Below are 26,658 nucleotides of genomic sequence, written 5' to 3'. Positions count from 1 at the left end.
ACAACCTCCTTTTCCTACTGTTTCTGTAAGGGCCATTCCTTCATTTATGCCTAAGGTGGTCAATGTGCTGTCCCTCAGTCAGGCTGTCAATCGTCTGCTTTTTTCCCTAACCCTCAAAACAAAGGAGGGGATATCTTCCATATCCTGGATATATACAGGCAGCTCAGATTTTATTTTGATAAAACCAAGGCCATCCACAAAACTGACCAGTTGTTTGTTTCATTGCAGGAAACCAAGTTAGGGAACCCAGTATCTAAACAAACTATTTGCTAACTGGATTTCTAAGTCCGTTTCCTTTTTTTATACCCACCATAGAACATCTTTACCTTCTTCTGTAAACACCCATTCCACTAAAGCAATTACCTCCTCTGGAGCCTTCTACAAAGGTATTAATTTCAGAGCCATCCTAGAAGCAGCAACTTGATGATCTGTCCCTACCTTTATCTTAAACTGTAGGGTAATTGCTTTCTTTAGATACAGAGCCTCCTTTGCCAGAGATCTGTTCTCTCTGGATTACATTCACAATTTCCCTAAGTTTGATCCAGCCACCCTTACCACCCACTAAGCTTTGGGAATCACCCAACACTTTGGAATACTTCAACAGTGATCTAAGGAAGGCATAGTATAGTTGCATAAGAACTTACCATAGCACTATCTGTCCTGCTGATCACTGTTGCATTATTTCTTTCCACCTGTCCATCCACCTTCTATGTCTTTATCTAGGTTTTGTCCTGTCTCTCATGGACCATGGGGGAGCCATTCTCTGCCTTTTCTGTTCTTGGCTGACTTTGACTAATCTTGTATCTTCAGTCTCCTGGCTTTGAGATAGTCTGAGGCTTTCCTTTTCATTCTTCCACTTATGTACTTTTATGTGGACTTGAAATGTACCCCAGATGTATGGCTCAGTGGAAGGTGTTGGCTTTGTTATCCCATCCAAACATCCAGTTTATTTGGTGAGATAACCAAAGAGTTTGGAATACTGCAGCAGTGATCAGAACATCTACTGTTATGGTAAGTTCTTATACAACTGTACTTCATATGCATGTTTTAGAAAATCAGACATGTTTTTCTTTTCTGTCTTGAAAATTTTAGAAGAAATTGCAGTTTGTTTGATTTAAATGCAGATTTGTTGTGTCAGGAACTATTACTGTGCAAAATATTTGGAAGTGCTTTATCAGCTTGGTATTCAGATGTCTTTTTGAAGGAGAATAAGCTATTGAGGGAAAATACAAGAAGTTTCTAGGTTTCTAAATGCTGTAGTTAATGTTGCACGGTTGCCCTTTGGGTTAGAGAGGCCACAATAGTGTAGGGGAGGCTAATTTGAAACAGAATGATGAAAGAACTGAAAAGTCATAATTTTGGAATACATTGTAGTAAAATTAAGATCTGAAATGTTTATACTTGCAGCTACAGAATGTACAGAAAAAGTCTGACTACTGGGTTTCCTTCCTTAATCACTATTTTTTCTGCACCTAACTACTTAGATGTCTACAGTAATAAAGGTATGTCTTTTATTATAGTTTCAACATTTTAATTATCTCATTTATTTTAAGAAATTGTCTGTTAAGAATTAGAAGTGCGGAAAGACATTAGCAACACTGAGTAACATTTATCCATTGTATGGCAACAAATACTAGGATGTTACTTCATTCTCCCTACCAGTCTGTTTGTATTTTGCTGGGCCTCAGAATGTGGACTTGGTACACCAGCATACAAGGCTGGTATGTAGTATGCCAATACTTAGATGAGCAGAATTCTGTAAACACTTTATCAGGTACCATCGACTATGGAGTCTTAGACAGACGTAGACATGATTGTAGAGAGCATTCCACCAATCACCATTCTGAAGAATAGGTTAAGTACTTATGATATGGATGGATTCTGTTTGAAATGCATGGTAGTGCAGTGTGAGACTTGTTTAAATGGATATATAAACACATGTATTCTTCCTCTTTGGAGACTGAAAGTCATTGACTTCCAAATTATCAGACATGTTTCTTAACCAACCATGTGAAAACAATAGGAATCGAGGTCTGTCTTCAGAAGCTTTCCATGGTGTTCCCCTCGGTTATTTTGGGATTTCCTAATCTGTTCCTCACAGCTTTACCATCTGTCTTTTTTTTTTTTATTATTACTTATTCCCAGGTTTGGGATGTATGCAGCATGGTGTCATGTCAGGATAATAGAACATGCCTAACTCGTACCAAACTCATTTTTTTTCTGCCCTTCACACAGCTTGGATCTCAGTCCTAATATTTATGGTGGAAAGGTTCCAACTTTCAGTGTCTTAAGAAACTTTAAACTTTTCAGGTATTTTTCTGGTTGTCACATCTTATGCAGGGACCTGCACTAGCACAGCATCATGAGTAACTGGCATAAGTTCTACTGCTTTAGCTCAGCCATCCAGAAAAGAAAGGGGAAGAGACTTGAGTTGTATTTCGGCTCTATAAAGATGGTGGCTGTTGAAGGTGCCCACTGTAAGGAACTGGAGCTGTTGATATTCTTTGTGTTTCACAGTTGCAGTCCAAACTGAAGGGATTTCCTGCCATGGAAGCCCAAGTCAGGCCTGACTACCAGCAAATTTCTTCCTCTCTAGGAGCCAGGGGACACCTTGACTGACGTCAAGACATCCAGGTATAAAGGGAATCAGCCAACACCATAATTTTAGTCCTTACTTGTTGCCAGAGCCCAAAGCAGAGTAATAGTCAGTGCGTCAGTTGATCCACACCAGAGAAAGAAGATGCCTAAAGCTAAGTACTCCGTTGAACTTTTCATACATTTTTTGTCTAATATCGGAGAAAGTTATTAGTTATCTCTTCCGTGACAAGTAGATACTACACCGGCTCTTTTACTCCCTTTATGTAGTTTGTTTTGCCTAAGAATATGATGCACCGAACTGTCAGCTCTGCACTGGGTTTAACAGTAGGATGATCAAGCCGTAGGGCTGTGATTCTACCTAAACACATTAGTCTTTTGTTAGGGCCTTCATGTACCATGTCGTCTGGCTGGTGGGCTGAGATTGATCGCCCAAGGCATAAGGAGAAGAGTCTGGAGCACAGGGTACCAGACAACACTCCTTCGCCATCTGCCAGTCTACCCATGCTTGTCATCTTTCAAAGTAAGATGCTTTCATAGTTTCCTCCAATGACTGAGGTTGTGGCACAGGCCTGTTCAGACTCCAATAATGCCACAAGGTCCCTCTAATTCTGCACAAAAGACTAGTCAGTTGGGTCCAGAGCTGCTTTGCAGATTTTAGATTCTAATGACAGTTTTCCATCTGTTGAATGGGAGGACGGAGTCCCCCATCATCAGGAGATGACTTTGGTTCTCTGTTCTCAGGATATGGCCATCCGTCCTTGCCCCAGCCATGGCTCTGATTATGCCTATCGGCCACCACTCCCAAACGCAGACCTGTTAGAAGGACCTGGTTATGCTGGCTGAGGATTTAATTACTGTAGTCAGAGCTAGACACTTTAGCCTCCCTGGTTCTGCTCCTGAATCATGTTCTGGTAAAAGAGTCTTCAGATTCTTTTAACTCAGAGGATGATGATGAGGAATCCACCTTTGAGGAAGGTTTGTCTAGTGCTTCTTATGGGGATTCAGACTGTGGTGAGAACCTAGCTTCAGCTTCAACCCGTGAGGACATAACTTTTAGTGAGACCCTGTTCACCCAAAGAGAACACTTCAGATAGGAAGCTCAGGATTACCCTCCATCAAACAGGAGGGTAAGGGAATTCCTAAAACTTGCTGAGCATAAACCTGTTGCCATTCCTCAGTCTTGGAGATAGTGGACATTTTCTTGTTGGACTTTTCCTTACAACTAGACTCCCTTCTGCCTGCTCCTTGAAAGCCAGACAGATTTTACAGAATTCTGGATTCCCATAGGTGCCTTTTTAAGGACCCTGTAGCAAAAAACCCTGACAACAAACAAATAAAGTAGAGCTTTGGACAGGTTTTGGAAGAAAGTTTACATCTCTGCTACCATGACAATGAGGGCCCTACATTGCTAATTCCATATGGTCAATTGTCAGGAGACTGTCTTGGACCAGATGAAGCAAAAATTAGTGGGGACTGAAAATAATGCTTTCTCTAAGGAACTGCTAGACATGTGCATCTGCTGTTTTCAAGTTACTAAGCACTCCTTGCACTGTGGCTATGATGCTCTGGAAGCATCTAGCAGGGCAGCAGCTGCAGGATCAGTCATTAGAAAACATGCCTGACTATTGGAATAGTCCCTCCCCAAGCATATAAAATCAGGTCCATTGGACAAAGACTACCTCTTTGATCCTAAGGCTGAAGCAATGCTTAAAAGATGGAGGATAAGGCTAAGTCCATACAGACTGTCAAGGACTTTCTTCAGGTTCGACCACCCCACTTCAGCTGAAACTGTCCTACTAAACAATAGTCCTTTCCTGGCCTCCCAGTCTAAACTAAGACATTGGAGACCCAGAAGAGATAGGAATCAAAGGCAGCACCAGCGACTGAAACTTTGAAAAACTGACTCTAATGAGCCAACAGGATCCCATCAGCAGGGTCCCAGAAGGGGAGCAGTCATGACTTACCCATGCACCTCCCTTTCCCCCCTCCCTCAAGTCCCACCCTAACCTCCCTATAACCCCTTCCCAAACTAGGAGGACTTCTTTCCATCTTCTTAAAAAATTGGACACATTACCAGGGATCGGTGGGTATTAAAGATCATAAAAGGAGGCTAAAAACTTCAGTTCAAGCAATCTCCAGCTTGCTTAGGCCTCCCAGAGGGTCCCTCAAATCAAAAGACAGAAGCCAGAAAACAAAGTCAGCTACTGTGTACCCAAGGGTCTGTGGAATCAGTACACACAAGGTTTGAGGGAAAGAGATTTTACTCGAAGCTCTTTCTAGTTCCAAGAAAAGAAGGTGCCTAGAAACCTATCTTGGACCTGTCAAAGCTCAACACAATTGTTCGGGTACCAAAATTCAGAATGCTAACCCTTCATAACTTGTTGCCCATAATCTCCTCCAAACCCTACCTTAGATCTAAAAGATGTGTATGTCCACATTCCCACAGAAAAACTCACAGGAGGTTCGTACACTTCAGAGCAGTTCAGAGCAGCTGCAAAGCATTATCAGGTTTGTGCTCTGCCCTTTAGCTTGTTTACTGCACCCAGGGTATTAACAAAGTGCCTGGCTCCAGTGATAGCCTTTTGCAGGTCAAAGGGCATTCAGATTTATCCATGCCTGGGTAACTGTCTTGTTCAAGCAATGAATCTAGAAAAACTCAAATCAGATGTGTTATACACCCAAGAAACTCTACCCATCCTGCGGTTCACCCATCAATCTCCAAAAGTCTCATACCATCCACATGAATAGGATTGTGTTTCTGGGGGCTTTGTTGGACTCCTCTCTTCAAAAAGCTTTCATTCTTCCAGAGAAAGTAGCCTTTTTAACACAGTAGTTCCTCAAACATCTGCACAAGAACCACCTCATTGCCAGGGAGTTCCTCAGAGCCTTGAGTTACATGACCTCTTGCATCCTTATGATCCCCCTTGCCAGACTCCATATGAGGAAGCTACAATGGTACCTCAGAAATGTGTGGTGCCAGCAGTCCCAACCTCTCAACTTCAGTTGAAGCATCTCCCTTGTCTCAGAAAAGAGTTTGCCTGGTGGGACTGAGTCTGCTCACACAGTCCAGACCTTCCCTTCAGGATAATTCCTCAGAATCAAACACTGACCACATCAAAGACTAGTGGAAACCAGGCGTAGTTTTAGTAAATACAGACAATGCCACGGTTATGTGGTACATAAACAAGCAAGGGAGGGACTCTCTTTTGCCCTGTTTATCACTTAGCCATCGATCTTTGGGTAACTGCAAACTCCTCTAGGTCTGTACCTCATGGCTTAGTACCCACCAGGAGAAAGAACTCAACTGGTGGTTCACTTAAGCAGGAGCCTGTCAGACCCTCATGATTGGCAATTGCATTGAGAAGTTTTTCTCAGCATAGCCAGAGAATGGGGTGTGCCAGAGATAGAACTTTTTGCCACAAAAGAAAATTCAGTTGGAAAAGTTTTGTTCAAGGGCCAAAACCAAGTCGACCTGGAAGACAGATGCCTTCTCCTTCCCTTGGACAGGTCTGTTCTCCTCTGCTTTCCCTCCAGTACCCTTACTCTTTAGAGTATTACACAAAATATGATAAGAAGGGCCAAGGGTCAATCTAATAGCCCCAGAGTGACAAGATAGCATTGGTTTTACCTAATGCTTAGTGTCAGCATGAAGGAACCATGGCTGCTGCCCTAATGAGGGAAACAAAACAAGGGTACTATCATATACCCAAGCTGAGTACTCTCAAATTGACAGGTTGGATGATACTTTGATCCCCTGGATGGGGTCATCCCTTGACAAACATGTCCTGGACATTCTAAAATAACCCAGGAGACCTAGTACAAGAAAATCTTACTCCACCAAATGGAAGAGATTTACTATATGTTCCAGACAAAAACGAACAAAACCTCTCTCCACTCTCTGGTTCGTCTGATCCTCTCACACTTATCAAAACGTTTAATAAAGGGCGTTCTCATTTCTCTATTAAGCTTCACGCTTCAGTCATTTCAGCCTGTCTGCCCACTCAACCTCCCCCCTTTTCCCTAACCAGTCATGAATCAGTTCCTGAGAGGGGTTATTCCCATTAATCCACTGAGAAAAGCTCTTGCTCCTACTTGAGATCTCATTTTCATTTTGGAGAACACCCCCCCCCCCCCCCTTGAGCTAACTGCCTCCTCAGTCCTCAGACATCAGGATATTGACCTGGAAGACAGACTTTTTTTCTAGGCATTATTTTCAGCTAGAAGAGTATCAGAGTTTCTGGCCCCTGTGTGTGTAAAACCTTTCCTCACGTTCCACCCTGACAGAGTCTCTCTTAGGACCAACCCCTCCTTTATGTCTAAAGTGGTTACAGAGATCTCTTTGAACCAGAACATACACCTACCTTCTTTCCTAACCCTCAAAATAAGGGGGAAAGAATCCTTCACTCATGGATGTACATTGAGTACTGCTTTATTGCCTGGACAGAAAAAAAAATCAGAAAATCTGACAAGCTTTTCATAGCCTTTGCTTGTAATTCTGAAGGAAAAACAGTTTCTAAACAGTTTCCAAATGGATCTCCCACTGCATTTTGTTTTGCTACAACCATTGTGAAAAAAAAGCCCCCAGACTCTGTTAGAGCACACTCCACCAGGGCTACTCCTACATCTACTGCCTTTCTAAAAAGGGAGGCCACTAAAGATATTTTAGAAGCAGCTATTTTGTTCTCTGTGCATACCTTCACCAAACACCATCACCTTCCAACCTTTTTCAAGTCTGTCACTGGGTTTGCTCTGCAGTTTTGCAGGACATTCTATCTTCTCCATAAAATTCTCTATCCACCCTCTTATCAGCTTTGGGAGTCATCCCATCAGTTAGAACTGCAACAGTGAAGCACAAAGAACATAGTACCATTGTGTAAACTTAACATAATGTTCAAGTGTATTCACTGTTGCAGTATTCTTTCCCTCCCTTCTTTCCTTATTCCAAAGGTTGTGGTGAGCATTTCCCTCTCTAGATCTAGGTTATTCCCCCTCCTCTGTTTAGATTTATCTCAAGGTTACACACTGTAGTATCCTGGGGCTAAGGCCTTTAACCTTGGAGACCAGCTAGGGGGGTTCCTTTCTGTTGGGGCAAGAAAGAACTGAAGTTATGGTGCTGGCTGACTCCCTTTATACCCACAACATCTGTCAAAAACATCTGCCAGCTCCTGGAGGGGGAGGAAATTCTTTGGTAGTTGGGCTGGCCTAGGGCTTCCATGGCAGGAAATCCCATCAGTTAGGACTGTAACAGTTAATGTATTTGAACATCTACAGTTATGGCAAGTATAGACAAATTTATTTTTCTGTCCATTACTCAACAAAGGGGTCTGGGATCTGGCCTCGGATCCAGCTGTGTCCATTTCCACGCTATAACAGATCTTGCTGCTAAGGAGTTTTTGAATAGATTAATTTTTTCTAGGTAAGTAAACTTTTTTCTGTTTTCAACGTATGTTTACTGTTAGCTCTCCCCCTTAGTCTTTTCCCCGCTCTTTCTTTGGGAGTTTCTAATTACAACAATAATAATAGTTGTAGAAATTGTTCCCCCTTTGCTATTGCCTGTGTGTTAACACTTGTATAGTAAAAAAAAGTAAAATAGAGTAGGTCATAAGTCATCTTATGCTTACTTTTTTCTCTTTTCCAGCCCTTTCATTATGGTCAGGATGTCGGAAAAAACATCTGGTTTTAAGAAGTGTTTTGCTTGTTCTCACAAGCTTCTGAACTGTGATGCGCATGAGAAATGCGTTTCATGCTTGGGGCCTCCTCATGTAGAGGTTCTATGTTTGATTTCTGAAGCTGTCAGGTAAAGAATCATAGTAGAGAGGAGGAATGAACTTATGTTGAAGGGTCTCTTAAGGCAACCCCATGTAAAAAGTCCACATCAGCTTCAGGGAAGTCTGTGGTTGCTGCTTCCTCCTCTTCTGCTGCTTCACCCTCCAGGAAAGCAGACAAGACCATCGACAAACAAAAAGCGACAAAGACAAATCAAAAACTTCAAAGAATACATCTCTGGATCTGATTCCCTTGTTGGCACTGGTTCCTCCAGTAAATATCTCTAAATCTTTGGAGCATGTACTGTTTTTGGATTTAGTATTTTTCAGATCTGTAATACTCCTTAGGTTTTTACCACAACCTGTTACCCCTAAGCTCTGATCTCCTATTTTACAAGACAAACCTCAATATCCATCCAGGCCTCCTTCATTTGCTTCTTCCTTGAGATCAGCTAGGTCCTCACAGAGCCTCAGCAAAGCTGACGTGGACTGAATGATGAGGCGTTTCCTTCAGCTCCAGATCCACTTGGGGTTACTTCCAGCACCGGCCACTGTCTGATTTGGAAGAAACATCTCTTCCCCTCAAGTCTTTAATAGTTCCTTTTCTGATAGGCCTTCTCGGATTGGAGCCCTTGTATCCAACCCTGGCCCTGGGTAGGTCTGCATCGGAGCCAAGGTTACACTCTTCCTTAACCCTGATAATTACTTTGACAAAGCTGGCTTTGGCACAGTCGGAGCTATCTGAGTCTCGGAGCTGAGCTGCCATCACCAACTCCAACAGGTTAGGATTCGATCAGACACCTTCAGATCCTTTTCTTCCTGTAGGAGCTTTCACGCTTGATAGTTTGACTCCGGTGTCAGCCTTGCATCTCAGTTTCTAGGGTTCATAGGTTCATAGGTAGGTACAAGGCTATCTGCCCGAAGGCATTTATAAGTCTAGCCGGAATGTGTTGGCTTTCACCGCCCCCTTAGATTAGTTCCCTGTGCCTCTGTCCAGCAGAGCCATTGAAGTGATCCCTGGGGTAAACTTTCTGTTTCCCATCCACTCGTCAAGGTTTCTCTTGAAGAGGGTTAGCGAGGAGCTCTGCCTAATGTAGATTGGAATCTTGTTCCAGAGCATGGGAAGTCTCTGGGACAGGAATCTATCCCTCCAGCATGTCCTATTTATTGTTGTAGTGAGGTTTAGATCCCTGAAGCGTTTGGCTTGAGGGGATATGGTTTTCTTTAGGTGGAGCATGTCCATCAGTTCTGGGTTGGACATGGCCTTGTATGTCAGGCAGAGATCACCTCTGAGTAGGTGGTATGCAACCGAGTACAGCTGGAGTTTCTTCAGTCAAGCTGCATAGGGCATCTGCTTGAGGCCAGTGATCCTCTTGGTGAGGTACTTCTGTGGTCTTTCCAGTTGTTGCCGGTGTCTTGTAAGGTACATCCCAAATGGGGCATTGTACTCTATGATGGGTCTCATGAGTGATGCATAGAGGGGCCCTTGTTGCTGAGTCACTTTCAGGAGTTTTGGTTCCTGCAGTGAGGTTCTCCAGATCTTTTTCAAGCTCAGCATTTGAGAGAGTACTGTCTCAGCTTAGAGAGAGATCTGCTGTCTCAGAGCTGGGTCCTACCCGTCCCCAGAGGATTTCCCAGGGTGTGAAGCCTGCTGTCCTAGTCCTGTTGCGATAGCCAGTTTCTGAAAGCTTCAGTTCTGTTCCTTGTAGAGAGACTATCTCTTTTCAAGTCCTCTCCTGGAACCCCTCATAACAGAGATCCACTGGATTCAACCACCAATACTGATCTCCATGAAGGAGATGGTTCCCTTAGATCCACTCTTGAGGATGTTTTGTTTGGAGAACTTCTCAGACTTCTTAGGCAGAAAAGGGATTGGTCTTCCCAAGATCCTTCCATGGAGGAATCAGTGGTCATTGATGATGTCCTTCAAGGATGCAACTGCAGTCCTGACATATGGGTTGTCCTGCCTCAGGCAGCACTTCGGTCGGCCGGATTCCAAAGTCTGGGTCCGGCGTCGGCTGATGTCGCCCTTTCCCCGACGTCAGAGCGCCTGCAGTATAAAAACGTCAGCCGACGCCATCTTCTCCTGTCTTTCTTGCCGCGTGGCGCCCGAAGCAGAAGCAGTTCGCAAGTGCCGGTCGACCAGCTCCTGTGTTTTCAGCTACTGAAGTCTTCAACAAAGCTAAGTACCCCGTTGGGGACCTTTTCTTGCCTCAGCCGATGTCAGATAAAAGTGAAAAAGTTAATAATTGTTTAACTTGTGGGAAACAAATACCTCATAAGGATTTCCACTCTTACTGCTTATCCTGCCTAGGCCCAGAACACAACGTCTCGGCCTGTGCAGCTTGTACCTCTTTCAATAAATGCACTCTTAGGCATCGGTCAGAATTTGCACAGGATTATTTTGGGGAAGATTTCTGTTATATCATGCTGTCTGAGCTTCCGACAGCAAATTTACCTAAAAAACGGAAGGATAAGGACCGACACTCGCGGTCCGCGGTCTCGGCCGACACCACGCTTAGGCCTACCGCGAGTGTCTCTGTCTCTTCTGAGCCGGTTTCACAACCGCTACAGACCGACGACACCGCTCCACCTGTTACTTCGGTACCGGAGGCCAGCTCAGTGCCGGTTCCTGTTCTCCCCTCTGTGACTGTAGCCCAGGATATTTCTGACACCATTTCAGTGGATAAGACTACTCCAGCACGTGGGGCTGCCAGGCCTCCAGTGTCTATGTCCATTAAGGCCTACACACGTGCTAAGGCTGCCAAACAGGCTAAGTCTCTCCCTCCAAGATCTGTTTCTCTGGGATCCACTTCTGGTTCTCAAATTTTAAGTTTAGCTGAGGACCTTATTTCTTTAATTAGGGGTTCACAGCCTCATCCAGATAGAGGCTCTCAGCCGCCTTATGACAAGAGGCCTAGGGTTGAGCAGGTAGACTCCCAGTCCTCCGATGAGGCCTCAGGTGATTCTGCACATTCAGACTACCAGGAGGAGGCCTTCCCGGCCTACGAGGATTCTGATGCGGAAGAATCTGTTCCCTCTGCTTCTCCTCCTGAGGAGTTTTCCTTTGGGGAAACGCTTCATTCCATGAGGGAACACTTCAAATGGCAAGGCCAAGAATACTCAGATTCTAGAAAAAGGTTAAGGGAATGTTTAAAGCTACCTCAGCATAGACCCTTAGCTATTCCTCCAGTTTTAAATGTTTTAGATGATGTGTACTTAGAATCTAGTGTTTCCCCTACTCACTCCCCCCTGCTCCTGTCAAGCCAGACAGGTACTACAGGGTCCCAGACACACATCAATTTCTGTACAAGGGCCATACTGCTGACCCTGAAACTATTTCTCAGGGGCCTAAAGGGGTTTCCTCCACTACTGCTAAGAACCCACTCCCTTTGGAAAGAGATTCTAGGGCTTTAGAAAGGTGGGGCAAGAAAGTATATACATCTTCCACCCTTTCTATGCGAGCATTAAATTGTCAATTTCATATGATTCAGTATCAGGAATACATGTTGGATGACTTGCAAAAGAAACTGGCTTCCCCTGAGCCATTAGATAGAAAGGGGTTACAGGAATTGGTTCATAATACTAAGCAGGTTAGCAGCCATTTCCTTCAGTGTGGATATGATGCATTGGAAGCTTCATGTAGAGCAGCAATGACAGGTGCGGTCATACGCAGACATGCTTGGTTAAAGGAACAAACATTGCCAGACCATGTGAAAATTAAGCTTTTGGACGCACCACTAGAGAAACATAAGCTATTTGGTGCTACTGCACAAGAGGTTTTATAGAAAATAGAGGAAAAGGCAAAATCAGTGCAAACAGTCAAAGATTTCCTCCAGGTACAGCCTCCAAGATTCAGCAGGAATTGGCCTTCTAAGCATTGGTCCTTTCCTGACACAGACAAATTTCAAAGAGGCAAAAACAGACCTGGCAGAGGTAGAGGGCAAACTCGAGGCTCCTACAGAGGACGTCAATGGCAGCCTCCGAACCAGAGAGGTGGGGCAGGACCTTCCACTGCTCCGCCAGGACAATCTCAGTGACTTGACTTTGACTCCGCCATCCAGGGCTCAATTAGAAGCACCTTTGGGCGGAAAATTATCTTTATTCTCACAATATTACAAAGGACAAATGGATACTGGAGATAATAGACAAAGGATACAGATTCCATTTTCATACACTGCCAACAAGACATGGCAGGCCAAACCTGCCACCAAATCAAAGGGCAGAGGCACTCAAACAAATAACAAACCTACTTCAAATAAGAGCAATAGAAAAGGTTCCTTCTGCAGAACAAGGACAAGGATTTTATTCAAGACTGTTCCTTGTTCCAAGAAAAGGAAACCAATGGAGACCCATTCTGGACTTGTCCGCACTGAATACTTACCTTATTGTGCCAAAATTCAAAATGCTGACTTTACAGCAACTCCTTCCCATGCTGGGCAAGGGGTCTTGGCCGGTAACTCTGGACCTCAAGGAGGCATACCTGCATGTCCCAATCAGACAAAGTTGCAGAAGATACCTCAGATTTCTTGCAGGCTCAGAGCATTATCAATTCTCAGCATTGCCCTTTGGCTTACCTACTGCACCCAGAGTGTTCACGAAATGCCTGGCATCAGTAATTGCACATTGCAGACTTCAGGGGATACAGATATACCCTTACCTGGACGACTGCCTTATACAAGCGGACAGCCAACAAGCCTTGTTAAAAAACTTGGACTATGTCATTCACCTACTGCAGGCCTTGGGATACACAGTCAATATTCAGAAATCAAGTCTCGTACCATCCCAACAAATACCTTTCCTGGGTGCCACACTGGACACAAACACCCAGATGGCGTTTCTGACAAAAGAAAAACAAAAACAATTACCAGAATACTTCAGAAGATTGGCAACACACACCCAGATGACTGCAAGGAAAATCCTGCAGGCCCTGGGTTTCATGGCATCTTGCATTCTTCTGATTCCACATGCAAGGCTGCATATGAGGAAACTACAATGGTATCTAAAAAGTCTATGGTCTCAGCACAGCCACAGCCTGGAAACATTGATCCCACTCATTCCATGCCTTCAAAAGGAATTTCTGTGGTGGGCTCAAGCAAGCCAGATAAACAAAGGTCTGCCTTTCAGCAAGCCTCATACAAGTCAAACCATAACAACAGATGCCTCAGACCATGGATGGGGGCGCACATGGAGGGCAGATGCATTCAAGGACAATGGACACAAAAAGAAAAGCACCTGCATATCAACCAGAAAGAAATGCTGGCAGTGATACATGCAATCAAGGCCTTCGAAAAGTTCATGCATCAGGGCCATCTACTAATAAAGACAGACAATACCACAGTTATGTGGTACATAAACAAGCAAGGAGGTACCCATTCCTACCCTCTTTGCAGACTGGCAATGAATCTCTGGGATATTTCCTTACAATTGAAAATAGAGCTACAATCCCAGTTTGTACCAGGGAAGGACAATGTTCTGGCGGACAGCCTAAGCAGAAACATCATGGATCCACACGAATGGATGTTGCATCCAGACATTTTCTTACAAATAGCTCAAGCATGGGGAAGGCCGGATATAGATCTTTTTGCCTCCCACTTCAATCACCATCTGAAAACGTTTTGCACAAGGGCATACCATCCTCAAGCATGGAAGGTGGACGCTCTCTCCTTCAGTTGGAACTCTCTTAACACTATATGCCTTCCCACCTCTTCCTTTGATGACCAAGGTGTTACTAAAGATCAAGACAGAGCAACCGAAAGTCATACTGATAGCTCCAGACTGGCCAAGACAACACTGGTACCCACTGCTACGGAGCTTGACACACACCAATCCGTGGCTCCTTCCTCAATGGCCACTTCTTCTGACACAGCACAATTACAGGACACTACACCCCAGCTTGAAAACATTGAAGCTGACAGCTTGGAAGATTCCATGACTATTACTCAGGATACACTTTCCAAAAGGGTAAAAGATATCATCCTGGAGGCGCGCAGACCTTCCACTAGAAAAACATACTCAGCAAAATGGAAGAGATTTCTTATCTGGAACAGCAAAAAGGGTCAAGACCCATCAGTGATGAGCATTCCACAGATCCTGGAATACTTGGCTGAAATGCTCCACAATGGCCTTTCATATTCTTCCATAAAAATACATGCTTCAGCAATATCTGCCAAATATAACACTGATCCGCCTGTATTTTCTCACCCATTGCTAACACAGTTTCTAAGAGGTATAAAGAACATTAACCCTCCAAGGAAACCACCAGTGCCTGCATGGGACCTCAACGTCATGCTGGAAAAATTAACTCTTCCTCCCTTTGAACCAGCAGCATCTTCAGAGTTGCAGTTTGTCTTGGAAGACAGCCTTCCTTCTGGCAGTAACCTCAGCAAGAAGAGTCTCTGAGCTACAGGCCCTTATGGCAATACAACCATTTCTCATTTTTCACCAGGACAGCGTTTCTTTGAGAACCAATCCGTCATTCATGCCAAAGGTGGTATCCAGGGTGTCCCTGAATCAAGCTATTCACCTGCCTACCTTCTTTCCCAATCCTCAAAATAAAGGAGAGAGACTTCTGCACACCTTGGACATACACAGACAATTGCGCTACTACTTGGACAGAACAAAGTCTTTCAGAAAATCTGACCAGCTTTTTGTAGCTTTCGCTGCTGGATTGCAGGGAAAAGCAATTTCCAAACAGACAATTTCTAAATGGATTGGAAATTGCATTCGATTCTGCTACTCTTTTCATGGAAAAACTGTGCCAGCTGACATCAGGCCACATTCCACCAGAGCTACAGCCACCTCCACAGCCTTTTTAAGAGGAGTGGCAACAAAGGACATTTTAGAAGCTGATCCATGCATACATTTACCAAACATTACAACCTGCCTTTATACTCCAGGTCCAGAGCAGGATTTGCCTCTGCAGTCCTGCAGGGCATTTTAGCTATACCATCTTTGTCTTAGTGCCTACCACCCCCAGGTTGGCTATGGTATTCAACCCATATGTCAGGATTGCAGTTGCATCCTTGAAGGACATAGTACAGTTTTGTACCTACCATAAATGTAGATGTCCGATAGGTATGCAACTGCAGTCAGATTTTCCCCTCCCACCTACCCCTCTGTGGTATACTTTTGGGTTTCTACCCCTCATTTTAGCTACCTGGGGTAATCTTTTATGGTGTATTTGTTTTTATGCTGTTGTACTTGTCTGGAATTTTTTCTCTATTTTTCAAAATTTAGCCTTCCTTAGAGGGCACCTGGCATCTGGGGCAAGAAACACTGAAGAAGATGGCGTCGGCTGATGTTTTTATACCCCAGGCACTCTGATGTCGGGGAAAGGGCGACATCAGCCGACGCCGGACCCAGACTTTGGAATCCGGCCGACCGAAGGGCTGCCTGAGGCAGGACAACCCATATGTCAGGACTGCAGTTGCATACCTATCGGACATCTACATTTATGGTAGGTACAAAACTGTACTTTTTCTGTTGTGGCCCATCTACTTCTTGGGTGGCTCCCCGCACTCATATGATGATAGCTATGATCTCATCCCAGGCATGGAAAAAAAACAGACATGGCTGAACCTATCCCCAATAAGCCCAATAAATTTTTGGTAGCCGGTGGCCACTAAGAAGGATCTTGTGGAAGAGAGCTTCTGTCCATCCACCTAACAGTAGTCTTCTACATTTGACGGATTCAGAAATCGTGTATACGTTCCTATATAGCAAGAACTTAAAAAAATCGTAATTAATACACCCAAATATAAAACACAAAATCATCACCATACAAAAATCTTTCAAATATTTAAACTTATATTATGCATTCACCTCCCTACAACCAATCCACCTTAACCCCAATCTTAAAATGAATATCAACATGATTAACCTACACAACTATCCCCTCTTTAAGAAATTAACCATCTTGGATGTATATCCCTTTAAGAACAATACTATCACCGAAATGAGAACTTAACTAAACTTCTCTGAAAGCTATACAGTCATTTTAAGGCAAATACGTGACCTTACCTGCTGTGTTATAGGTAATCCAGATCTAAACTCCAGTGACATTCAAACCTGTAAAACATATCTCCTTTCATTAAGCAAAAAAAATTATATCTAATTCCTACAAACTTATTCTTTCAGTCAGAACACAAAAAGACGTTATTTTTTTCTAAATATTGGAAGGAACTTGATCCCTCAATCACAAACAAATATCACAATCCATCCAGCTTACCTCAAAACTCATTCTCCTTAAAAAAAACTTCATTATACCCAAATTATGATATTCCATAACGCTTGCCTTCCTCCAACCATTCTAAATAAACTATACCCCTCCACCTCACCATTCTGCTCGTACTGTGATACCCATAAAGCCGACCTATTCCACATCTTCTGGAGCTGCAGGTGTACCTACAAGCTCTGGTGCTCACTTAGAGTTCAGCTAGAAAAATGGGCTACGAAAAAACAACTCTATCCTGAAAGCTAGCTGTCCTGCATATCACCCCAACCACGTATCTTAATAACACTAGTCTCATTACTTAAATACTTCTTTACACTACATTGGAAGGATAGAGCATCACTCACCTGGGAGGGTTTCAAGAATCTAGCTACCAAACACCTGCTAGCACGTAAATACATATACTGTACGCAGAAAACTCACATCCATTTTACTGAATTTTGGAAATCCCTTTTTGATTACATTCTTGCTTGATGTTAATATCTTTACTTTATGTTGGACATGTGGCATATGTGTAAATAGTTTTAACTGTTTTGTTTCTGTAATGTTGCTCACATCATTGCTATCCTGTTCATATTGTTACCTTACAAATTTCAGTGTTATGTATAATGAATCTTTAAATAAAAAGAAATAAAAAAAGATTTTTCACAAAAAAAAGAAATGTATACGCCTCATCTGTTTTTCGGTGAGAGCACTGAATTACCTGGTGCACATTACTCATTTTCAGAGAGATTTGTCAAAGAAGAGCACCAATTCTCTCTAAGGGATCTTGTCTGCAGATCTAAAGAAATGTGTTTGCTCACAATTGGTTACCTTCCAATCACTTTTCAATGCGTCTGTGCACCTTATTTCTAATGCTACAAAGGGTTTCTTTAGAGCAGCTAGTACAGGCATTTCCATCAGAAAGCATGTCTGGATGTGGCTTTGCAGTTTTATGGAACATTTAAAAATGCCCTTCATCAATACCATTTATGATGGGTCAACATTGTCTGGTTCAGAGTCAAAGAAACCACCTCCAGAAGTGAGAAGGATGGCAAATCCCGTTGTGCCTAAGGGGGTCAGATTCTCTACTTTTCAAAGGACCTTCTCCAGAAACAGAAGGAAGGTAAGATAATTTGGTTTCAGAAATCCCATAGGTTTTCAGCTGATACTTCTGCAGAAAGAGCTTCCCAAGGCAGGGGGGTAAACTCTCATAATGGACATCTTCCAAGAGGTGGCCTGTAAAACAGACTTCAGAGGTCCATTCTTAAAGAAGCATTGCCCAACTCTGTTATGGTATGGAGGGAGTTGGAGGGGTGCTTGTCCCTGCACCTAGCAACCTAGGTACTTGTCACTCAAGATAAATGGGTGTAAAGAACTGTAACCAGAGGCTGTGTCGTACATTTTCACTCTTCCCCTGTCACTTCAAAAAAGAATTCCTAATGTTCTTCCCTCAAAAAAAGGAAGTAGCCGCTTGAGGAATAAAGACGCTTTTAAGAAATCAAGTCTTCCATGAGGTCCTTCCAGACCACAGAAGATCTAGAATTTACTCAAGATTAATTTTGGTGCCAAAGAAAAACTGGGACCGACCCTAGATGATTAAACAAGTTTGTAAAACAAACAAAATTGTGGATTGCCACAGTTCGGTCCATTCTTCCCTTGCTGCTGAAGATGTGTGGATGTGCTCGATAGTTCTTCAGGATGTGTATTACTACATAAAAGATGGATAGGCACCGCAGGAAGTATCGTTGGTCTAACCACAGCTCCCTAGATGTTCACCAGGTGCATGGTAGTACATGTACAACTGCAGGGTTTGAGTATTCCCATATCTGGATGACTGGCTTATCACAGTCCCTACCAGTTATCTACTAATTCAAGCCAGGGACTCCCTGCTCCAGCTGTGCACAGACATGGGATCATGATGAATTTAAAACGTACAATTTACAACCAGCCCAATCCTTGGAATTCATTGGGGCAACTTTGGACACGACAACTCAATAGCAAAGCTTCCCCCTTCAAGAATAACATCTCTTCAACAACAAGCCCTAGAAGTCCTGTCCTACCAGAAGACACCTACCAGAGACCAATCATTTGACTTGTAGGCTCCATGGTGCGTCAGTCACGTTGGTGCCACTGGCCAGATTCTACATGCACGTTCTTCAGTGTATGCTGGCAGTTCAGTTGTGTATTAGGAAAACAACCTTTGTCCTTTTCTAGTGAAACTAATGAACATTTGCAGAACCCATGTACAGTGGTGGATAGAATCTCTGCATTTTCTACATAATGTCCATTCATTCTGCACCTCCCCCCAAGCCACAGTGACCATGGCTGCTTCCCATCTAGAGTGATGGTAAGGGAACATTACTTGGAAAAGACAGTCCAAGGCATGTGGTCCCAGACAGAGGCCAGTCTTCACATCAGTATGTTGGATATGAGAGCAGTCCTAGTATTACAGGCCTTTCAGGACTCTCACCCTTGGACGAGCTTTCTATCCAGACAGACAATATGACAGCTATTTGGTGCGTCAGCAAACAGGGAGAAACCAGATCTTATCTATTGTGTTGAGAGGCCATGAGAGTATGACAGTGGGCAATATCTTCTTGCCACTTTCTAATTGCAAACCATATCCCAGGGAAATCCATCATACTGGTGCTGGTGAACAAGTCGAGCAGATCCATCCTGTTCCCTCAGGAGTGGTCCCTTGACCCTTTACTGAGTGGATTTTCAGCCGTTGGAGCCAACCTTGTTGCGATCTCTTTGCCTGTCCCCACAATGCCAGATGCAACAAATTGTTCTCTCTCTGTCATTCCCTACGATGCAGAGTCACCTAGGGACACACTGACACCCCATGGCCCCTTGGACTCCTTTACACCCCTGATTCAAAGTTCTTACAGAAAGCATCAGCAGTGAAAGTCATGGTAATCCTAATACCCCCTTAGTGACTTTGACAAGTGTGGTTTCCCTTGCTCTGGCCTTAGTTAATTCACTCTCCTTGGGTACTGGGCTCGGACCCAGATCTGCTTTCTCAACTGTTGGGGTTACCTCACCCCAGTGTTTGGTCCCTCAGATTGACTGCTTGGGTTCTCCAGTTCCAGTGATGGTTCGACAGTCCATGTTGTCATCCCTAGTTGTGCACATATCTTCCTCCCAGAAATCTTCCACTTGTAAAGCAAATGGAAAAGGTTTTCTGTTTGGGCTATGGGAAAAAATATTGATACTTTTTCAGTTGTTCTTCCAACAATGTTGGACTATCTTGCACATCTCTTTCAAGGTGATGCCAAGTTAATCCCACTATCAACTTACAGTTAGCTGCAATTGCTTCCTTCCTCATTCCCTTTGCTTTGACCTCCTCTTAGAGATCCAATTACTCCATGGGATATTACCATTATTTTGCAGGCCCTGACTGTCTCTCCCTTCGAACCTGCTGCTGAAGTTTTTATCTTGGAAAACCTTATTTTTGGTGTCTATCACTTCTGCCAGGAGAATTTCTGAACTACATGCATTATCCCCAAAACCTACATACCTATTTTTTTTTTTTCTTTTTTAAGGACAGAGTATCTCTGAGAACCAACCCTTCCTTTCTTCTGTAGGTGGCTTCTGAATCATCTGTTAATCTATCAGTATTTTTTAACATAAGGGGTGGCGTAAGCCACAAAACTTTGGGCTAGGCTTATAAATGCCTTAGGGCAGATAGCCTAGTATAAACCTATGAACCTATCCATAAATCTTAGCTTTCTTCCCAAATTTCTCAGATGGGGTGAATATACTCTGCATTTACTGGATATTCATCATCAGTTATGATATTATCTGCATTAGACAAAACCCTTCAGAAAATCTTGTCAGTTATTTGTGTCCTCCACTGCTAAATTAGGAAAAATCAGTGCCCAAAGTCTCTCTTGCATGCTGGTTAACGTGGTGTATTTCCTTTGTTTATCAGAAAAGAGAATTCTCCTGTCTTCGTTCCCAAAAGCTCATTCTGCCAGATCTGTGGATTCATGCACAGCCGCCTTCTCCAGTGTTCCGGTTGATGACCTATGTGCTGCAGGTACCTGGGCCAAAGTTTATACCTTCATTTCACATTACAAATTGGGTATGCAGTCCAGATCTAAGGCCTCCTTTGCTTCAGCTTTGCTGTGGAATATCCTTCCATGAGGCCTCCCAGGTATAAAAGTAGCTAGGGATTCTGTCCCATCCATTGAGGAATGGACAGAAAAGATAACATCAGGTACGAAAGTTATGTACTTGCCATAATGATAGATTTTTGTGTTGTTTCTCTTCTTTCCTTAGCTACTCTCCCACAATTCCCCTCCTTATTTGGGGAAGATTTTACTGTATACTTTTTTCTGAGATGGATCTATCTGACCTAGCACTCACTCATGAAGGTCCTGGCCTTCTCCCTCTCTCTCTCTCTCTGTCTTTGTCTAGCTCCTCCCCCCATGCAGGTTAGCAGTATTTAAGTCAGTTGGACTCTTAGGTTGCTCACACCTACATTTTAAAATTTCTAATACCTTTATAGGCAGGCAAAATCGATCTGAGGTAGCTTCTCTTGTCACAGGTATTATGGGTAGTTGAGGCCTGAGCACAGTATCCAAAGCTTGGAAATGGACATAGCCCAGAGCCAAGACCCATCCATTGAGGAAAGGATGGAAACAGAACGCACAGATCTGTCATTATGGTGAGTATGTAACTTTTGTTTCTTTGCACATTCCCAGGGCCAGTGCCAACTAGAGATGAAGAAGAATTCAAAAGCCAGACATCAATAACATCATCTTCCTGGTTGGCTTTTGAGAAGTCCTCCTTAGCTGCCAGCCCCCCTTCATCTAAAGAAAGGGTGAGGTTGTGCCTGTCAGTGGTTGACCGCAGAAGCCTATGAATAATGGCAATCTAGCAACCACCTTTTAGATGGGGGTGCGGGAGATTACAGAATATTGGTGCCACCGTTTCTGTATTTGATTGTCAAAAACATTCTTACAGCTAATCTGCTCTCATGGGTACACTTTTGAGTTCTCACATGGGATTGGTAGTGGTATTGGAATTTAGGACCAGAGAGTTTTCTTCCCAGGCAGTCATTGATTTCTCCCTTATTCTGCACGATGTGCTGACCAGGGCTGAGGCTGTTCCACTGGGTCATTTCACGTCTGTTAGCTCTGAGAGCATATTTAGCCACTGGATGCTTGTTAAATCTCTGATCTCTTGTGAGATTTCTCCTCGGGGTTTCAGTAATCCAGTATTGGAGAATAAAGGCTGATGCATACAACAGGCCCAGTACACGTCTTTCCAAACCTAATGTCACCTCTAATAAACATTAGTCTGGGTATCAGTTTCTTTCACCTGACGATTGACACTTCAGGTGAAAGTGGGCTGTCCAACTTTGGAGCAAGAGATGCAAGGGATTTCTCTCTTGCCTTCAGTGTTCCAGTACAGTGACTTTGTTGAGCATTCCTGAATCCGAAAAGGTTAATATTCTCAGTAATTCTCACTTCCACATGACCTTCCCTTTAGATAGGCTGTCAAATTGACGGAGTCCTCTGTGGGCTGGCATTTGGCTTCTTTGCCTTCTCCCCAGAAAAGTCTTGATCATTCTTTCTGTGGACTCTGTTTCCACTTATGCTGTCAGTATAACCTGGATGAATCTGGATTTAGCTTACTGCACCCAAAGGAAGGTTGATGCTCTTTATAAGCTCCTGACTGAGCAGATTGGTATCATAGACAGACTCCTATATGATCTTTACAGTCTAGTGCAGGTCCCTGAGACTACACTTAACTGCCTGATAGGGAGTATTAAGATTTTGGCAGAATGGCCAAGATGGAATTCTTCTTTGTCATGTTGATGTTTAGATTTCATGTTGAAGTTTAGGTCTTGGCTGTTTTTTAGCTGTCCAGCTTTTACATTCAATGGATCAGAAAATATGTACCCGAGTGGTTAAGGCAGATCTGTATAAAATTCCTATCACTGCCTGTCCAGTGAGGTTCCACTGAAACTATTGAAGCTTTGAGTGTAGTGATGCTGTGGCTAGAAGAGTAGGCTCATGAGTGTGCCAGTGTAGGATGCCTTGACTCAGGCTCTCCTACTGTAAGGCTGAGCTCATGTGGACAATTGTTGATGCTCTGTTTCAGAAAGGAAGGTCTCCCTGGATATGATCAAGAACCGTTGAAAGAGAAAACAGGCATTAACCATGAATGAGGGCCTTTACAGTGCTACTCACAGTCTCTGCTACTTTTCCCATGCTTAGCTAATTCTCAAAAAAAAAAAAGGTGCCCCCCCCCCCCCCCCCCATGAGATGAGGAGACCTCTCAAGCATCATGTAAACTTAGCTTCTTGTATGTGGTTGAGTGTCAGTTGATGATTTTTTTGTCCACTTAGCGTCACATTCTTGACTGTTGTTCTGGATGTTCTTAGTGTTTCACTGTTGCAGTCATCACTTTTGGGTTATCCTGCCAGGGTAGCTCTCGGCTGGCCCGAACACCAGAGACTTAGTATTTCTGCGTCAGTTGCTGTCACTTGAGGACTGATGTTAGGTCATCAGTAGTATAAAGTAAGGCAGCCAACGGCATTACATTAGTCTTTCTTGCTGTGGAGCCCAAAACAGAAGCAGTTCACACGAGTGCCGGTCTCCCGCTACCTGAGTTTTCATGTACCGAATTGAAGTTGAAGTCTTCTAAAGCTAAATACCCCATTGGGGATCCTTTTTTCTTGCAGTAACCAATGTCAGAAAACGTTAATTGTCTCGCCTGTGGAAAACAAATACCACATCGAGACTTCCACTCTTACCGTGTCAGTTGTATAAGCCCAGACCATGACGTCCCACGTTGTCGCTTCTTAGCTTTGTTCAACGCCAGAACTATCTATTGTCAGGCCCTTATTGCAGCCAGATATTTTCGCTTACAGTCCTCAAATTCCGATATGGCTTTGATAAGCCACCCGACAGCAGATCATCTGAAAAAACGTAAAGATAGAGAGATAGACCGCACACTCCAAACCTACCGGCGACGCTTCCGTTAAGCTAGTCGTCAGTTCTCCGGTCCTCAGTGAGGCACTTTTGCAGCCCCTGATGCCCGCTTCTGTTGATTTGCAGGCCGCTGCCAAGACCCTTTCGAAGTCCGGTATGCTGCAGAACTCTTCTTCGACCAAGGATCCTGCGGTCGTCTCAACTTTGGATGGGTTCGGAGCTGCTGAGCAGACACTGGCTTCTGAGAAAGTCCTTCGCACTACTGAATCTAGATACAAACCGACGTTTTCTTTCGCAACTACCATTCTTTCTAAAACTACTGAGTTTGTTAGGCCCAGGGTACGAACCACACCCAAGAAACCGACAACCCACTCTCAGGCGCCTGCTACCTTGCCTAAGTCTCAAATGCTTAAAATGGTGGAAGACCTTATCATGCTGATCAGGGGAAGCCAAGCTACCCCCTCCAAAAGGAAAGGAGATCTGTCCCCTGTAGTTTTGTCTAAACAAGATTCAGATGAATCCGATGTATCTGTATATGAAGACATGCAACCCCTCTTCACTTATGAGGATTCTGATGCAGAGGATTCCATTCCTTCAGCCTCTACCCCAGAGGATTTTTCCTTTGGGGAAACCCTGCATACCTTAAGGGAGCATTTCCAATGGGAGAGTCAGGACTACCCTCAGTCTAAAAAGAGACTCAGGGAATTCCTAGATCTTCCACAACACAGACCGTTTGCCATCCCCCCCAGTCCTGGATGTTGTGGAGGATGTTTTCCTTGAATCCAGCTTGACTCCTGACGCCTTTCCTCCTGCTCCCAGAAAACCTGACAGGTACTATAGAATACGAAAAAGAATGGCACGACCAACAGTTGAACAACAAAGTCGGGAACTGCTGACACTCAGAACTTTAATAAAACGGTAAAATAATAAAATAGTGAAACAACTCAATAAGATAAAGCACTTTTTGTCTAGTTGATAATTAGACTTTATCAGACCTGATGAAGTCTAGTTATCAACTAGACGAAAAGCACTTTATCTTATTGAGTTGTTTTACTATTTTATTATTTTACCATTTTATTAAAGTTCTGAGTGTCCGCATTTCCCGACTTTATTTGTTGAGGTACTATAGAGTCCCTGACTCACACAAGTATCTTTTTAAAAATACTACAGCTGACCCTGAGGTCATTTCTCAGGGGTCAAAAGGAATTAAAGCAACCTCTGCTAAGAATCCCACCCCCTCAGACAGGGATTCCCGAGCATTGGACAGATGGGGTAAGAAAGTATACACCTCAGCTACTCTTGCTATCAGGGCACTAAATTGTCAGTGCCATATGCTGAAATAGCAGCATACCTTGGAACTCCTTAAACAAAAAGTACCTTTCTTTCCTGCTTGGGCAGAATCTAAAGATTTACAAGAGTTAATGCATTCTGCAAGTCAAGTAACTAAACACACCTTGCACTGTGGTTTTGACGCCCTAGAAGCTTCTTGCAGGGCAGCAGTCACTGGATCAGTCATTAGAAGGCATGCATGGCTTAAGGAACAGCCTCTGGCAGATCATGTCAAATCTAAATTGTTGGATGACCCCTTGCACACAGATAACTTATTTGGCACTAAGGCAGAAGAGGTCTTAAAAAAGATGGAAGAAAAAGCAAAATCAATGAAACAGTTAAGGATTTCTTGCAGGTACAGTCACTAAGGTTCAGCAGGCATTGTCCCCCCAAACACTGGTCCTTTCCTGCTCCCAGTAAGCCGGCCCAGCCTAGGCCCCATGGAAGCAGACCCCCCAGACAGCAGCCCCAGGGAATGCAGAGATCTAAGCAGTGGACTACCTCCACTTCAAAACCAGGGAGTTCTAAGCCACCACCTTATGGTAAAAACTCACAATGACTCATCTCCTCCACCTCCTCCCTCTGTCCACCTTTACTTACCCCTAGGAGGAAAACTCTCCTTTCACTCCAGCACCTGGGCCACCATTATCAAGGGCCACTGTGTTCTGAACATTGTGTCTCAGGGATACAGATTTTCCTTCCACACCCTTCCAACCCTAAAAGGGTTCCCAGATCTACCACCAAATCAGTGGGCAGAGGCTCAAAAACAAATCCTTTCCCTGCTCTCTATGAGGGCAGTAGAGCACGTTCCTGCAGAACAGATAGGCCAAGGTTTCTACTCCAGACATTTTCTGGTGCCCAGAAAAGAGGGCACCTGGCGTCCCATCCTCAATCTATCGATTCTAAACACCTTCCTGGTGATTCCAAAATTCAAAATGCTCATCTTCCAGCAGCTGCTACCCATGCACTCCAAGGATGCTTGGCTAGCCAACCTAGATCTAAAAGAGGCCTACCTCCACATTCCTATCAGGGAATCATGCAGGAAATATATCCACTTCAGAGCAGGAACTCAACGCTTTCAGTTCTCTGCACTTCTCTTTGGTTTATGTACTGCCCCGAGAGTTTTTTCAAACTGTCTTGCTCTAGCCATTCCCTTTTGCAGACAAAGAAATATTCAGATTTACCCATACTTAGACCACTGCCTTATTCAGGCAGACAGGAGGAGCTGCTCAAGCACTTGGCCTTTGTAAAGACCCTACTAACCTCCCTAGGGTACACAGTCAACGAAAAGAAATCCAAACAGGTGCCCACCCAAAGGATAATCTTCCTGGGAGCAAGTCTGGACACAGCTTCCCAGATGGCATACCTTACTCAAGAGAAACAAATTTTCCTGGCAGCCTACTTCTCTCAACTAGCCACCAGTCCCCAGCTAACTGCAAGGAAGATCCTGCAAGCTCTGGGGTTCATGACATCTTGCATACTTCTCATTCCAAATGCCAGACTGCATATGAGGAAACTTCAATGGTACCTAAAGAGCCTTTGGCGCCAACTCTCTCAAGACATGGAAACGTTTCTACCTATAATTCCTTGCCTCAAAAAAGATTTTCTTTGGTGGGCAACAGCATGCTCCCACACCAAAGGAATGCCTTTCTCCCCACCCCACCCCACCCCCACCGCCCAGACCCTCACCACAGATGCATCAGACTACGCTTGGGGTGCACACCTGGATGGCAGGTGCATACAAGGCCAATGGAGCCCACAGCAAATCCCTCTGCACATTAGTCAAAAAGAGATGATGGCTGTG

The 26,658-nt window shown here is 43.9% G+C and overlaps 1 protein-coding gene across 7 annotated transcripts in view; it reads left to right on the top strand.

Moving 5' to 3' along the window:
• PPP3CB (protein phosphatase 3 catalytic subunit beta) overlaps positions 1-26,658 on the top strand; it is a 1,778,441-nt gene that overhangs the window by 1,096,075 nt on the left and 655,708 nt on the right. For all 7 annotated transcript variants that reach the window (XM_044056087.1, XM_044056085.1, XM_044056086.1 and 4 more), the window contains exon 8: positions 1,408-1,502. In XM_044056087.1, coding sequence (XP_043912022.1) covers positions 1,408-1,502 — 95 coding nt within the window. The remainder of the gene's footprint in view (positions 1-1,407; positions 1,503-26,658) is intronic.

The sequence above is a fragment of the Protopterus annectens genome, chromosome 14.part0 (assembly GCF_019279795.1).
Source record: "Protopterus annectens isolate FY-2018-M chromosome 14.part0, PAN1.0, whole genome shotgun sequence".
Lineage (NCBI taxonomy): Eukaryota > Metazoa > Chordata > Ceratodontiformes > Protopteridae > Protopterus > Protopterus annectens.
Note: the sequence above shows the minus strand (reverse complement) of the source record. Positions and strands in the feature narration are given on the sequence as shown.